General features: G+C 39.6%; 1 protein-coding gene across 4 annotated transcripts; it reads right to left on the reverse strand.

Annotated features, from left to right (window-relative positions):
- Positions 1–868: 868 nt before the first annotated feature.
- snx9b (sorting nexin 9b) lies at positions 869–16574 on the reverse strand. Of its 4 annotated transcripts, XM_056405437.1 has the most exons (20): positions 16235–16574; positions 14660–14746; positions 13186–13260; positions 12053–12184; positions 11329–11406; positions 10089–10251; positions 8653–8688; positions 7014–7152; positions 6401–6485; positions 6151–6276; positions 5939–6056; positions 5697–5827; positions 5351–5454; positions 5109–5212; positions 4833–4910; positions 4482–4558; positions 3184–3273; positions 2740–2854; positions 2554–2645; positions 869–2382 (listed from the first exon to the last, which is right to left on the reverse strand). In XM_056405437.1, exons 1-20 carry the CDS (start codon positions 16244–16246, stop codon positions 2335–2337), a joined length of 1890 nt encoding a protein of 629 aa, XP_056261412.1. In that variant the 5' UTR covers positions 16247–16574; the 3' UTR covers positions 869–2334. The 4 variants fall into 4 exon arrangements, with proteins under 4 accessions (XP_056261412.1, XP_056261414.1, XP_056261413.1 ...); XM_056405439.1 differs by lacking the exon at positions 11329–11406 and having other exon boundaries at positions 16235–16569; XM_056405438.1 differs by lacking the exon at positions 8653–8688 and having other exon boundaries at positions 16235–16569.
- Between the last annotated feature and the right edge of the window lie 559 nt (positions 16575–17133).

Here is a 17133-nt window from a genome sequence, read left to right on the forward strand (position 1 = left end):
CACACAGGACACCATTTCATAAAGACAGAATGGTTCAAGATCTAAAACCATTTGTGATTTAAGCTACAGACCAGCCTAGCAGCCTGAAATAATAGATAACTCTTATCATTAACTATACACACACTACTATTTGACTATGGCAACCAGTAGTGTTAGTTACTTACATTCAAATTACTTCACACAGGAGTTTCCACAGATCTTTAGCATATTAGGAGGTGTGTGTCAGTATATCAGGCAAGTGTTGAGCAGAGGTAAAGTCTGTAGGCCGACAGAAAAAGAGGCAGCAGGATGTAATCAGTTCACTTTAAACAAACACTTATATAATAATATTCTATACAATATATTCTACACATAAAAAAACAAGTTTTATAAGAGTTTATAGATAGAGTATGAAAGTATGAAAAATAAAAAGTAAATTCATTTTAAACAGTGGAATAAGTGCACCTAGCTCTACTAAAGCACCAAACACACTAGCACACATACACTTAAAATAAGTGACAAATATTAGAATGCATGTACTGTCTGGTGTATACCATCTCCTCGCCTGGTGACTTAATGCGGCATACACATCCAGCTGCACCTGACGGCAGCGCGAGCTGAAAGTGGGGTAAAAGGGCTCTTTCACTTCCTCCAACACAAGACTGCACAAACACACTCTTTGACCCCTAGCACAGGCTGCCGACTCATTCTCATTCCTATCCATCTCTATGCAAGAATCTGCTGGTGCGAATAAGGGCTTTACTGTGAGAAAACCAGAGAATGCATAGTGTGTTGAACACTCTGAACCATACAGAGAACAACACAAGGTTTCTTTCAAGCACACACACACACACACACACACACACACGCAAACAAACAAAAGTCCCAATGAATACAAATCATTGTTTAATAAATCAAACAGAAGTTTTGCTCCTCTCTGAGTTGCACTGTATAGAAAATACTTCTATACATAAAATAGTATCTCAATGACAAGAAGCACCTGATATATATATATATATATATATAGATATATATATGTATATTTATATATATATGTATATTTTTCATGTATCATGTGATAAGAAAACAAAGAGTGAACAAGATTAGCGACTGATTGAAAACATGGGTGGTGAAAAGCAAAGAAGAAAGACTGCATACATGACAGAATCCATGGCTCTGTCCCAAACTCTTATAGAACAGATTCTTATAGTAACATTGCTGTTACACCTTCATATAAAACACCATTGTCTGGTCGAAAACAGGACTGACCTGCAAGAAAAGAATCATGTGACTTTTGGCTTAAAGGTACAATGCTTAAAATAACCAACCCCAACCTAAGTATCATTTATCCCACATTTTCTCTTCTGTCCTGAAATGTAAACCACAGTGTCATGTCACACAGGCTGGGGGGGCAATTAACTCAAGCTTTTTCTGTCTTCCTCAGAGGGGCGAGGCACGTGGGCAAGACAGGAAGGAGGTGGAGCTTCCTGTTAAGCTTTTGAGGAAGTGCAGGATGAAAGAGGGCTTGGCACTACCAGCGGTGGACATACAGAGGACACACATTCCGCCTTTGCCAACTCTTCCAAGACTGTTGGAATCTTAAAGGAATGCTCCACTGCTTCTTACTAACGACACTGGTCGACTCTTGAAATGAAATGAAGAAAATACTTTGAATAAACTCTGCATTGACTGGTAAACAGGCAGTAAAGCTCTGATATGCTGTCAAAGCTACTTTTAGTAATCAGCTCCCCGGCTGTCCCTACTGACAGGGGGGAGAATGGCTTTGGTTTTTATTGTCAGTACGTCACTACATCACTGTGCTGAAAACAGTTTTGCTACATGTGTAATTGATTTCTTTAACCTTTTAAAAAAAAAAAAAAAAAAACATGGAACAGTTTGAAAAACTGCAGAGTATTGCATGTTTCCACCAATAGCTTTGGCGTCTGACTCAATGCAATGAAGCAATGCATGGTCACAAACTGTGACTTGGATGTTTACTTCCTGTGTCACAAGCTCTGGACCTTGGACAGAGGAAAAGATGTGTCTACATAGTGTTTCTCATTCTCCTCCCATTGTTGACCCTAAAAAAAAAAAAAACACTTGTGCCAAAGCCTTTTCAGCTGCTGCACATGCTCATAAACTGTTGAGAAAATGTCTGAGCGCAGCAGACAAAAGTAACACCATGAGCCGGGACTGCTGGCACGAGCAGTAAAGGAAGAGATGAGGTAAGAGCGAAACAAAGAGAGAAGTGAAATTTAAATTACATGGAGGGAAAAGAATGCAGTATAAGCAAGAATATTTTGGATGTTGAGCTGGTTTAACTCTTCTTGTCTTGTAGTGCGAGACTGAAGGCTTTCACATTGTAGTGAACTGACTGTGTGCTTGTCTCAGCTTTGCAGCAATCTGGGGATTGAGAAGAAGAAAAACCAGTATGAATGCAAACTCATAGGGTGGTCGTGATGGTGTAGTATCCAAGCACTTTACAGCTGCTCCACAGGTAACAAGGGAACAAAAAGGACAAACTGTTACAGACTCCAATTTACTGTGACAGATGGTTGATAAAAATGCCTTTACCGTCTCGTAAAACTTGACTTGCTCCTCCAGATACAACTGCATGACCCTGTTGTAGTCATAGATACGGTTGCTATGGAAGTGGTTCATCTCAGCTGAGGCAGAAAAGAGGGGAAACCGCTAAGATCAGGCAACAACGTCAAGATAAACTACACTAATTCACTGCCTCTGGCTGAGAGAGTGTTGTACCTTGTAAAGCGTAAGACATGGTGCTGACTCGTTTAGCCATGGTGACTTTGTCCTGAGGGCTAATTTTACTGGTGGCTACCAGCTTGTCGGCCTCCTTCACCTTGTCTATGGCTGCCTGCAAGAATCAAAAATAATCAAATAACAACATGAGTCTTGAGTTACATTGCATAAGAACAGGAAATCATTTCACTCATCTGCATACAGATAAGGTGAAGGAATTTAAAGAAGCAAAATGACAGATCGATATCTCATAACAAAGTTTGTACATGTTCACCTCTGAACCACACAAGTTAGCAATAGGTAAGTCTCCATTTAGTGAAAACTTGACTAAGTTTGAATATATATATGTATATATACATACATATTTTTTTACTTTTTAAGTATATATAAATCCAATTGAATTTGCTTTCTGAAAAACCTTTGTGTAAGTATTTCCTGATGTACCTTATGGACTCCAATAGTGTCTGGGAAACATCCAAGAAGACCCTTGTATTCATTGTTGGTCTCCATGAGGAAGTGGAGGTCTTTCCTGGGCTGGAGAACGACACACAGGAAACAACACAAACAAGAAAGATAAATGTAAAAGGAAAAAGTGTTTTTGACAAATTGACAGAGATAAATGCAGCAGAGGAAATAATAAACGGATTTGAAACTGATAAGATAGAAGACAGGGAACCATTACATCACAGGAGTTTAAATTCAACACAAGTGCCTCACTGAAACTCTATCTACTATAAGGCCATGGATTCAGCTGAACATCAGTAGAGAAGCTGAAAAGTGAGTTGGTGAAGGAATAAAAATATCTAGCTGCACTTATCTTGCAGTACATCAGGGTTTTTGTATTTACATAAAGTTTAAAAGGTACAATTCTTCCTGTATTCTTGATCATATAAGGGAATGCTCTCTGCAACCTCCGTAGATAATTCAACGAATAAACTTCACTGTTTCAGCCTTTTGGCTCCTGAGATGAATCTATGTCCAGACAATTGCTTCCTCAATATTCTGTAAACTGTATCACAGGCAATGTTACACTAAAGCCAACAACTCTACAGGAGCACTGACAACATGTCAGCACAAGCTTACCAGATGAATCCCCCTCCCTCTGGAAGCTGCTGGGACATTAAACAAAAAAAAAAAAAAGCCCGGGTATGATTTTATAACACAGCACACTGACCGGACAACACAGAATGCGTGTTGTTTGAATGAGGTGTGCCACAATCAAATATTGGGTCAAAACAAAGATTTAGGAAATACTAGAGATATATTGCTCATTACTTCTTCCTTTACAGATGCAGACTTCACGAGCAGGACGCTGGGTTAAGGGGGTCATATAAACACCACAGCTAGGATGTAAACACTGACTGCAAGCAGGAAATGTTCACAGACATTGTGAGATGCCGTGAATTGAGAGAGTGAACACACAACAATGTAGTTGATAAAAAAGGCCTAAAATAAACCTCAAGACCTTCGACACCAGAGCTCTGACAGTCCTGCTCCACTGCCTTGTTTCAGAGGGGAAACACACACCGTATATCCAACACCCATGACAGGGACTGTGCTGAATTTTAAGACATGAACAATATAACAGAGGCTGTTTGGATGAGAATAACACAAGAACATGAAAGGAACACAAAAGTTCTCTAAAGAATGCCCACAGGAAGAATACTGAAGGCGGAAGCAGTTATGTAACTTTTTGGATAGCAGTAATATCACAGTGTGTTACGACCGTAGCGGCAACCTACCTGCTCTGCAACCATCTGAGCTATCTCCTCGTATGTCTTCCCTGCTGCTGTCATGGCATCAGTCAAGGTTGACTCGCCTGAGGGATCAAAACATGTAATCAGCATGTTTCTTAAGAGTACCTGTTTGTCAATACGCCTCAAAACAGATTTCCACATAATGAATGACTGCATAGTAAATTGCATCTACTTCTGCTGTTTTCATTATGATTACAACATGTGTTGATTACAGCAATCTTTTGAATGGGTTACCAAAGACAGCAAAGTGACGAGACACAAATAGCAAGTGCCTGCTTGTGGGAAAATGTCTAAGGCTTTCAAAATAACATTGGATGTCATATTTGTATTCATTACCTTGGTATCCACTGCTGGTGAAGACAGAGGAGAGGTTCTGGAAGGCTTTGCCAATCCTTTGGTACTCTTTTGGCAAAGCTGTGGAGTGAAAGAAAACATGAACAAAGACACACACACACACACACACACACTGTGTGAATAAAGTTTTTTCCAAGTTGACTAAATACTAAACATAATGACTCTTTCTTTAATATAAACAGTAATTACAGCACGAGGTGGAGGTGTGGCCTGTGTAGGGTAAAACAAATATTTAGCTTCGGTGCCGTGTATACGTACGGCCTGTACATCTCTTCCAGTGCTCGTTTCCCACTGTGAGGATTTCCTTCACCCCGTCATCCATGGCTTTGGTAAACCTGCTGAACTGCTCACATTTCTGATCCCTGAGGACAATGAACACATGTACTGAACATACATTTACTGTAGCATGCATCAACACATACAGTGATGCTAATACACACAAGTAACCTCATTGCTTTTTGAGCCACGGATTGCTTTTTGCAAAGTTTGACTGAACTCACACTTCTACAGGATCTAGATCTGGAGCTTCAGGCTCTATTGTGGAGAAGATCATCACTCCCACTGTCTCGTCCTTCTCTGCTTTTCTCTTTCCCATCTTCCAGTCCTGCACAAAATCAATCAATCATTTTAATTACAAACTAAAGGAATAAAGCAATCAAGTCCCAAACCAAACTTTCAGCGATGGCTGATCATCAAGTCCATGGTATATGCAGCCGTTGAAAGTGAAATAAAATCTTTAATAAAATGGTTGTTTTCGATAATAAAAGCAGGCACTTTCAGTCGTACAGTCTTTAAGGACACATATTTTGAGACCTAGAGGGACGAGGAAGAGGAGGTATAACATACCTTCTCATCCTTGTAGGTGAGGAAAAGCTGGAAAACTTCACTGCTGGAAACAACCGGGTGCCTGCACATCCTGGTCATCCAGCCCTGCAACCGCTCCATACGCATCTTAATAAACTCTTCCTCAAAGCGCCCTGGAACAGACGCAAGGGTAAAAAGAGACAGACTTAATTTACATGTTGACTTCAACCATGTTTATCCTCTTTCTGTGTTACATTTGTTGTTCATAAGAGTCGAGCACTTACCTGTCACCTGCTTGTCTGGCAGAGACGGAATGGGGATTGCCGACCCAAATTTGTCCAGGAGCCTCTCATACAGCCAATCAAAGTGCTTGTATCTGTGATTGACTGGTCGGTTTGTGGTCTGCAGACCAATAACATGGAATTATAGACACTTTAAATCATGTAAAAAAGGGAAATTCTCTAGTTTAGCTCTGAAAACGCTGCTGGATACTTACACTGGGTGTTATTTGGTACTCAATGTAGCTCTTGAGGCCGTACATCTTTGAGCCTTTCTTGGGATCAGCCACGACACAGTCTAGCTGAGTTTCTGGGTAAGACCACACGGGACCAACTTCGCCCATCTGAGCAGGAAACATTGTGTTTAGAAACTGCATTTTATGGCATAACAGATGGATCAAGCTGGCAAAATTGGATATCTAATGCTATATAGCATACAACTTGCACAGATAATTAGAGGTTACCTACATAGATTGATAGCTTCTCTTTGCCCTTTGCAAGCTGCTTGCATAGGAGGTAGAGCTCTGGACCAGACTTGGAGAACCCCGGGAACCTGTGCAAAGAGAATTGACAAAGTTTGAAAAGGGAAGGTCTCTTGATCGCTCTCTTTAACTCTTCCACGGAGTCTGAGGAATCTATTGATGTTGCTCAAGGAAGCTTTCTGTGGCCAGATTTATGTCAACCGCAAACATCAAATTTCTACCACCATTAATGCTTTCATTAATGGTATCATTATGGCATAAACACATCTAGGATGTGGTTCTTAGTGTGTGTGGCTCTTAACAGGAAGAGAATATTAATGCTGATTCAAGCAGAAATAAGAAGGGAAAGTTGGCGCAAGCAGGAAGAAGTCAACATTGTAGTAATATACAAGAAATTCTTAAACTCTCGAAGGCAGAGCACGTTCAGCTCCAAACCAAATCTCAGCTTAATCTAATGACAAAGCATTTATAAAATGAATCACAATATTTCTGCAGTTTTTCTTTCCAGACACTGTGGTGGACTGTACTGTACCCAGCGCTCTTCCTGCTGCTTCGTTTTTGAATCAAACAGAGCCTCACATGTTTTTATCAACTCTTACTTGTTGAGGGAGATTTTCATTGAGGTTGCGTGAGCTCCACCTCTCTGTATTCCTCCGCCGTCTCCAGATTCTGACTCGGCGTAACCTCCAGTGGATTTAACGTCATCCCACTCATCATCCCACTCATCTTCTTCTGCTCCTGAAGTCAGATACATGCACAATCAGTAGTTAAGTTTTACAATCCCAGACACAAGAAAAACACATTCTGTGCAGCTGTAAAACGTGTTCATGTCTATTGTACTATGGCTAAGGTTATTTCACATTACAAGAAGTAGACTGTAAGAGTTGAGTGAAAATATATTAATTAAACGCTAGCAGGGATGGACATTTGATCAGTTCTGTTTATTAAACTAATTCCTAATTACATATCTAATGGTTATTGTGCTGGATAGAAAGAACTCAAGGTTGCAGTATGAATCTAATATCAACTTAAGTAGATGAAATGGAAGAATATTGTAATGTAATGCAGCTTTTCTTAATGTTAACTAATAAGTAGAGAAACACTAAGCCTTACTCTGTAGTCCTCATCACGTAGTTTCTCATCACGACGTCATATTGAAACAAATTAGTTACAAATGTTGAAATTGTTGTTTTGATGTTTGGTTAAATGTGTTCAAGGGTTCAGTGATTTCTTTTTCTGCCATAGCTTTCTTTTGAAAATGGAAAGCATGCATCCTGGTGTTCAGTCCTATGCTTGCAAAGTGCAGGTACAGCTGAGAGAAATCTGCAGCCACAAGGGGTTCTTACTTGCAACCAGTTTTGAATTTCTATTCTTAGATGCTACTAAGAAAAGACATGATTTGTCATCATAGCATCATTTTCTCAAGAGCTTTGCACTTTCAAAATGAGTTTCGAAAGCACATGATAACAGTACATAGACTATAAAGCTAAAGGACTGAGGTGCGAGGAATGTGGTTCAGACTCTGTGGTGAAAGGCAGACTTTTAAATCTGAATGTGGGCCTAAGCAATCAAAACATTTCCACACATACACCACTATCAAGTTAGGAAGTAATTGAGGAAGTAATTGTATTGCGTGTATTTCTGCATTGCATCTGCCCTACAAAAGCCACAATGCAATCAGAGCTTCTGAAATTTGTTTCACAATATACAATATAAGTATGCCATACAAACATATAAGTTTGTATAAAAAAAGTATGTTAAGTTGGAATAACTTAAAAACAAAACACTTTTGTTTACAATTTACAATTCACCTGTCAAACAGTCAGGCTAACAAGATTTCATTCTGTCTCTAGTTACTGCTCTCTGTCTTTTGTAGGGCAGCCATGCTGTGACACAAACTCATACTCATTTTGAAACTCATAGTTAGACACCTCCAACTACAGCTAAAGTCTGGGAGATGTAAGTGTTTTCACAGTGTGATTCTGACTGTATGAGATGAACAAAGTCATCCAGTCATCACTGGCACTTTCCCACATCACAATAAAGTTAATATAGTGTTAATATCAAGATACAGTGTTAATGTCAAGATACAAATTGGATGCGTCACACACATGCTTTTACAATTGTAAATCATCTCCTAAAATTATTTGCTAGAGGCCATCAGTCTTTATGAGCACCTATTGTCACTCCACACACAAAAATGAGGAAAAAGCTTCCACCAGGCAGTGCACGGGATACCTGTGTAATCGATAAGGTAAGGATATGGGTAGATGTCTTTGGCAAGAGAGAAAGAAAGGAAAAGTCTGTTAATACCTCTCCTCGCCATTTATCCCTTCTGTTCTCTTTTTACAAAAACAACTGGAGAATTTTAAAAAATCAGGTCAAGTAATTTACCCTTGTGAGTCATGAGTGAGGCTAACTTTTCCACTGACGGTCCTGTCCACATACTGGAGCATCTCTGTGGAGGGACTGACCAGAGACTGAGCAGACGCTGGCTGAAGTAGTATTTGAAAATAATAACTGTTGGATACTTTGAGTTGCAGATCAGTGTGTTTACTGTATATCCTCAATGTATTTTGGTTAGTATCAGGTCTTTATGCTCAATATTCCTGGGTATAAAGAATATTATTTCTCATTTTGTTGTATGATGCAAACCCCATCTCCTCTCCAAAGAAGCTGATTCTAAGTATTATTTGCCAGGACTACTTGACCTATATTTCACTCTTTAAAATGTGGCTTGTATAATCTTTTTGTTGAACATAAAATGTTTGTTCAACATTAAAATAAGGGGGGAAAAAGCAAAACATTATACATTAAGCACACCATTAGACATTTTTAAATCATCTTCTGTCTTATGATCACGACTCATCATAGTTACTGAGAATCTTTTTCTCTTCTCAAACATTCTTTCATTTTTCATCCAAACAGAGACCTTCAACCAAAAGACCAAGAGAGAACTTGTGGTCAAAGACTCAAACATTTATACATGATGATGAACGCTGATTCTGTCTCTTTATAAACATGCAACACTACTCACAAGCTGCACAATCGAACTGTGCTGCAGTGTAGTGTCACACAAGCTTTCTTAATCTGATTATTTGGTGAATTAAGCTCACACCTGCAGAGGGCTGAGCTGTAAGTCTTGGCTTTCCAGAACAATTTAGTCCACTGCAGCCACATATATCCTTCCCCGTCTGCACATTTACATTTTCATAAGCCAACCATCTGCAAATCGTAATATAAACTGTTTAGCTAAGTAATGACTCCAGTAGCTAAAAACAGTGCGTGACCTTCCCATGGCTCCAAACACATTAACACATCATGATATACAGCCGATCTAACCTCTTTTTTTAGGGCTACATTTTTAAGATTATCATGTTTGCTACTTCAGAAATCTAAGATCTTGAATTGTCCTGTCAAATCTGAGAGCAAACAAATATAACCACTTGAAGAGGAAGTTTAAAAATTATTTATGTAGCATAGTCTTTATTTCCTGATTTCAGTTAAGTAGTTTTGAAAAACAATTCTCAGAAGTGAAAGTACAATCACAGGAAAATTAAATTTATAATTTATAAATGACGCAAGATCATAGGACAGTGGTTATATTGTACTGGCACATAATATGTTTCCAACATCAAGCCAACCGTGGCTGCTAGGTTAACAGCTGTCCTTACCTGGGCCCTGGTAAGCTTGAGGGTGGCCCTGTGATACGGAGCCCCAGGGGTCAGCAGCACTCTTCCCAGTTTGGGTGCCCTCCGGATTTGACGCCCAGTTGTTGTTGGATCCACCCGACGGGTCCGCGTTCCACACCGACCAGGGATCATTACCGTTACTAGCCTGGACAAGACAGAGAGAGTGAAAACATGAGGGATGAAAGAAGCAGAGAAATGACAGATCGAGGATGGAGAGCGAGAGAGAGAGAGAGAGGAAAGACGGAGACCACCGAGTGGAGTCCAGCCGAGTTTGGAGTCTGTTTAATAAAAAGCTGACAGAAGTCTTAAAACAACATGCTCCTTCAAACAACACATCAGGCAGAGCTGGCCTCTCACAGGGCGTCTGTTAAGATTTACAATCAACTTCACGGTAACGGAGTGGTTTGAGGTATAAAATAAATGCTTCTTACCACATGCAGTAACTGGAAGTACCAAACTAAAAGCAAACAATAACATTCTCAAGCCTCATACACAGTATTTTCTTTTTCAAGTGCTGGCCATGCTTGCAAGGCAGGTACATACACCACTATAAAAACCTGTGGGCATGGGCATGCAAATAAGTGTGTATATGCCTTTTGTGGGCTGCAGTTAGCTTGACGCTAACCAAACACTGAGCTACCTGAACACAGAACTAGTGCAGACCAGCGTCACCAAATATACCATGTAATGCACATTCACATATTGAGAAAAAAAGAAAACAATAGTTTCAGAGCAAATTGCTGCAATGACTATGACAGAAAAAACTGTATGGAACATTATATTCAAAGCTCAGTCAAAATGACATTTTAAAAATACTGATGATTATTTATATTATATTTGTGAGATTCTGATCATCATCTGGGGAAAGTGCACATGTTGAGGTTGAATGATTCGCCAGTGTGAACAGTCAATCACATGTGAGATATAAGGATCATTGACTCTGATCTTTAAACCTTTTCACTGTTGTGCTGATTCATACAATATAGAAGGAAGCTGTGGGAGTTGATTGGTGACTTGATAGTGCCTATGTGTCTGTACTGTGGTGTGAGGTGAATGGAGAAGATGAAATCATGCTTTCTTCAGGCATGAGGAGTAGGAGGGGGAATTTGCCAAAGCAGACCAATCAGAAAGGAGGAGGGTCTTGAGGCAGACACTGAGTGAGTGTGGGAGGGCTCGGGTTCATGCCTCTGGCCACACCCACCGACCCCCAAGTGGCGGTTACCTCATCAGGGGACGAAAGGTAGGGGGAAACTGGGGTGTCGGGGGTGTCCGGCTGGGGACTCAAGCCCCCAGCATCCACCTTGAGGGGAAAAGAAGGTGACAACATCACAAGGCGCCGGCAGTGAAGATTTATGGGATGGGTTAAAGTGATGTTGGTTGTAGATGTGTTTGTGTGAGTGTGTGGGAGGGAGGGGGAGGGAGGGAGGGAGAGAGAGAGAATGAAGGATGATGGCTGACACATTTCCTGCTTTGACTCAACCACTTAGTGTGTAAATTTCTACTGATCCAGCAGTACGCTCATTTTTGTGGAACTTCCTGTCTGCTAACAAGAAAAATACCTCACTCTCTATTCTATTTTACAGGAGCTAAAAAAAAATGTGTCAGCTCTAAGTGACTATCTCCCAAAGCAGCTGCTCTCACTTCTGCATCTCTGGGGTTCACACAATCGGCATGTACGTCAGTAAAACGGTCATCGCTGACTTCTGCTTTTTGCTTTATCTCCAACATCAGCCCATCACACATTCTGTTGTGCAGGTGTGCTGTTCGAAGAATTACTGTATATATATATATAACTTACTTCCCCTACACTGGTCTAGTCAAGTCAAGGGTGTATGTTCATTTTATACTCTTACTAAAGGAAAGGAAAGATCCAAAAAAAAGGGGCATTTGATATGATAACAGTATGAGGTTAATAAACCCAGGCCATCATCAGACGAGTGCATTACCTGGTTTTGTGCAGGTGCTGATGAAGGAGCGTAGGCATCAAAGAAGGCAAGGTCTGAAGATGCAACATTTCCTACATTTGGAGTAGGTGCTGCGCTCCCTGCTGCTGGGAATGATGGAAATGCCTTACTGAACTACAAATGAAAGAATAAAAGACAAAAACAGCTCCATTAGAAAAAATAAATCCAGATATTCCACACTGATCTGATTACTTTTAAAGATACATTCTTCTGTGGTAATGTGATCGTGTCTCCTTGGCACTCTCTGGTTTTGCAAACTGACTTTTTGACTTTCTCACTTTATCAAAAATGTGATAGTGCTGGGAGGCGACACTTTAATTCACACATTTGATTTGCTTTATCACCTGCCAATATAAAAATGCCACTCCTAATCCTGCTGGCTATTTTTGTCATACTGCATCCTTTTGTTTTTGCAGATCTAAATTTTACCAGTAGAGTGCAGTGAAATAGAAAGTAAGTTACTTGAGAAAGAGACTGTGTCCTGATGTTTTCCATTAGATCTTACATAAGTTACAAGTGCATTTGTCATCAGTGGGATTTTATGATCAAAACAGTCTGGGGACAGCTGGAGAGGTAACTTAAGGTCAGACAAACACACACATCCACATGAGCTTGTTTGCAGAGTTAAGCAGATGGATAATATCAGTCTCCTGCTTGTACACACAGACACTACATTGTTAAATGTTGCTTTAAGTGGTGTTTAGAGCGAGGCAAAACTGTTGAACAGACTTCAAGGACTTTACTTTCAATCAAGCTGTTTCTCTGTCTCTTTGCGAATGTCTTCAGCGTGAATCACATCCTCAGTCAGAGCTTCTGGATCAAACCGGACACACACATACACACACCCTAATCAGCAAAACCCTGAAGGGGGCACATCCTGTTGTGATTTGACTTTCAGGCAAGAGACTGCATCACAATATGCAGACATATCTTTATCGGTGATAACAACAATCATACTGATAGATGCACTGAGGGTGCATCTTGACCTCAAAGAGTGATAGGGGATGGCTTTGTCGCTTAATTTTTCTGGAGGTAAATTTACTTCAAATGCTGTGTGGGATATGAGATGTCTGTGATGAAATCACTAGCATACATTAAGAGACTTTCTAACTTACCTCAATGTAGTCTTCTGGCACCAGTCCAACATCCCCTCTGGAGTTCTGTGCTTCAATCCAGCCACCTCCAATATTCTGAAACAGAGTGAGACCCGAGACAACATGTTAGCATGAATGACTTGAGATTGACTCGGAGAGCAGAGAACAGATGTCAGCATCTCATGCACACAAAAGACCAGGTTCATGAGAAACTTAACATTAAAAATGAATGTGTGAGAATGTGTTTACCTGCATTGTTATAACCTGAACACTCCAAACCCACATTTACATACAGCCTGACAGGATCAGATTACTCCTGTTTTTTCTCTACAGTATTTTTTATGAGCCTAGAAATTTTAAAAGGCATTTGGACTGACAGGAAAAACACAGGCTTTGCAATGAGAGAGCAAATCCTGTTTTGCTGCTGTGGGCATGAGTCTATTAGTTATACATAGAAACCAACTTAAATAGATTTATACATATTTCAGTTTGAGTTCAAGTCACACTTTGGATTTTTTATTCATTTGGATGCAAGGTCACATTGCTGCGGGTAGTGCTGTTCCCTTTGATCCTATTGCTCTGCTGCCACAGCAGTACTTACTAATATCGCATGAAGTAATTGATATAGACATGCACTTTGGCAGAAACCCTGGAGAAACAGGTTATTCCAGAAAAATGTAGCTGTTATAGTCAATGTGTTTCTCTTAATTCATTATTGCAATTAAGGAAACATGGTTTGCTATTTACACATTGTTTAGGAATTCAGGTTGGAGCAAAAATGTGACAATAACCAAGTTACCAAAGCATCTGTAAACACACTGAACGCTCCCAGGACAAATTCCTACACAGTCAGTTTATTTAGTGGAGAAAAAAAATTCAGTTTTCCTGATACAGTAAGTCCTGATTGGCTTAAGGCAGACTTTGATTAGAAAACTATGTAGGTCAGCACACAGCAACTGACCTTTGAACTGTTAGATTTAATGACATCATGCTCTTTTCCCCCTGTTTTCTCCTTCCTTCCTGTGTAGTCCTATGTGTTTATGACACTCGTTGTTTATAGACAGCCTGAGGTCATGTGAGTTGGACCTTTACAGGGTTGGTCATTTTCAATAACAAAGTTATGAAGAAGAGCTTCACGAGCATTTAACTAACAGCTACAATACACAAAACTATTAGATTTAATTCTAAGATTTGAGGCAGAAATATTGAAAAAGAAATTAACTTCAAAGTATAAGCTGAAAACCTTAAAGTTAGATGTTAAATGTACTTATATGTTCGGTCTCTGACCTCTTCCACAGTGTAAGAGGTGACAAATTAATTCTTAATTATCGGATAATGGAGACAATATTCACTTCAATACATTTTTTAAGGTACCAACAGGCACATCAACATAATGTAAACATTTGAAATTTAAAAACCAAAACAGACAACTAATGCAAACAATGAAGCCCTACTGCGATCGGGCACTCAGCATCTCTTGCTGGTGTGGATTTACCTTATTGGTGATAGTGATTGTCTCGCCTTCTTTCACTGTCAGTTCGTTGTTTCCAGGCTCAGCAGAGAAGTCATATAAAACCTGTGCCTGAACACAAACAAGAAAAAAAAACCCACACGCTGTATGTTTGATGTCCACTTTTTTGAGGCCAGCATATGAACATATACTTGATTGTAAATGTGAATTTTCAGACCAACACACCCAGTGACACCCTCAGCAGTCAAAAACATGTGAAATGACATAAGGGCACAATGAAACAGACCAAACTCGTTCTTCTGGGTTTGTTATGCTGACTCTTAACTAGTCACCACTATCAAGCGAAAACAAGGCCAGTACCATCACGTTACCTGGTTCAGTTTAACACAGTAGCCTGCGGTTCCTCTCACACTGATCCACATCTACTAATCTGTCTTTCCATGAGGGCCCCAGAGACATGTGTGCATCTGCATGCATGCATGCGCAAACACACGTACACAAAGAGATATAGACAATCATGCGTGAGAAGTCATTAGAGTAAAAACTATTCTAAATATGTCTCTGCTTTTGACACTTCATGACTTATCTTTAAGCCTGCCCACTCAATTATTTTCATAAATTTGACTGTGCATTCATTTGGATTGCCAGTTCTTATCCAAGCTACAGAGTCAGCATGTCATCTGTTATCCAAACAAAATTAAATTCAGTGTGACTATCTAACTTTGTTCATTAACCAATGAGATGGAATGCAAGGTTATTTGGTCTTCTTTGAACAAAGTCCTATTATTCCAGTGTCAGCTTGCCACCTGGCAGGGGTCAAAGAAGGTGAATGGTGTTTTAAACAGGAACTACGTGAGAGAAAGAGACACAGCCTCAGCTGTGCTAGCTCAGTTATCATTTTTAAGTAGTGAAAGAACTGCACTGGGTTAAACTGACCCGTGCATCTACTATTTTGTTCAATCTATTACTATCAGTGAGGGCAGGCTAAATAACAGAAACACCTCTCTCATCACAAACCCCATCCTCCAAAATGACCATGAAGTTGAATCAAAACTTCTATAAAACAATGTCACCACAAACTGAACATTATAACCTTCATGAAGGAAGGCTTTATTGTGGGACTGCTGTATTAGACTGTATTAATTTTAACTACGTGCACCTAATCAACTGAAAACAAAGTGTATACTGTGATGAATGAACAAAGCGATACACAAGCCAAAGACTACATTTCCCAGAATTCCACAGAGTTAGAAATGACCCGCACTGGAAAGGTAGTAAAATGTCACAAGACACTTTCTTAATGAGACACATTTTCCATGTATGGCAAAAACATTCGTTTCTCATTTACTGTATACACACACGTGTTGTAAGCGTCCATTACACGCTACTAAACCAGAGAAGTGAAATGTTTTTGACTCTTTATGTGTAGCTTATATCGAGCGAAGTGTTCACTGTAAACCTACTGCGAGAACTCTGTCCGCGTCTCTACAAGTCTCCACAGCCGGCAGTTTTCGTAAAAAAACAACTATCAGTAGAAAGTGAAGGAGAAAGGACACATGGGTTGCCGTTAAAACAGGTTTGAAAAGTTGTCAGACTTACCTTTAGCGCCATTGTCGAAGCATTGATCAATCATTACAAAAACAGGCCTTGCGGTTTTCAGGATTTCCAATCCTCAGCTGGACATTTCCCCCCGCTGCTTTTCAGCTAAAAGCGAAGAAAACACGGTGATTCCTCCGGGTGGAGAGCCCCCGTACCGCAGACTTTCACACACTACTAAAAACTGTTTTCCTTTAAAATCTCAAAAGCCTGAAGAAAACACGGTAAGTGCAAGGCTGGTGAAGTGCGACTGTAAGTTTGAACCGCGTAGAGAGCTGCTGACAGTACGGAGGGAGTGACCTGCACCACGGAGAGAAACCGGAAAGGTAGTCTCCGTCTGATATGTGACCCTCTAAAAGACCTGACTAGTTCACAAAAAAAGCACGAAGCAAGAAATTAGAAACCGGCGCACTTAAAGAAAAATGTGAGGAAACTATGAAACGCATATAGCAACATAGGCCTACGTACAAAATAGTACTAATTAATTAAATTGAATACCAAAACAATAACTTAATATATTATATTATATATTAAAATGATAATACTAAAAATGACGATGATGATGGTGATAATCATAATAACAATAATCATAATTATTATGATTATTATTGTTGTTATCATTATTGTTATTATTATTATTATTATTATTATTATTACTATTATATCTTGATTCCTAAACAACTAAATTCAATTCAATTTTGTAGCTATAGAAACAGTTGATAGTAGTCATCAAATTGTAAATATTCCTAGTAAAATTTTAGAAGCAATCTGAATGTTTTCTTTATACAATATTTCCATATTCGTCATCCAACTCGTTAATTTTCTGCTGATTATCAGGCTAATTTCCATAATATCAGATGGTTAAATGGATAATTCAGAGGTTTCCGAAAACATCACTGCTG

Source organism: Seriola aureovittata, chromosome 19 (genome assembly GCF_021018895.1).
Source record: "Seriola aureovittata isolate HTS-2021-v1 ecotype China chromosome 19, ASM2101889v1, whole genome shotgun sequence".
In the NCBI taxonomy this organism is placed as follows: Eukaryota; Metazoa; Chordata; class Actinopteri; order Carangiformes; family Carangidae; genus Seriola; species Seriola aureovittata.

Coding starts and splice junctions, on each gene's coding strand:
- snx9b (XM_056405437.1), bottom strand. Junction 4,559..4,832: donor CACCAGCAGTGGATACCAAG/GTAATGAATACA, acceptor TTGATCCCTCAG/GCGAGTCAACCTTGACTGAT. Junction 2,646..2,739: donor CATGTCTTACGCTTTACAAG/GTACAACACTCT, acceptor TTTCTGCCTCAG/CTGAGATGAACCACTTCCAT.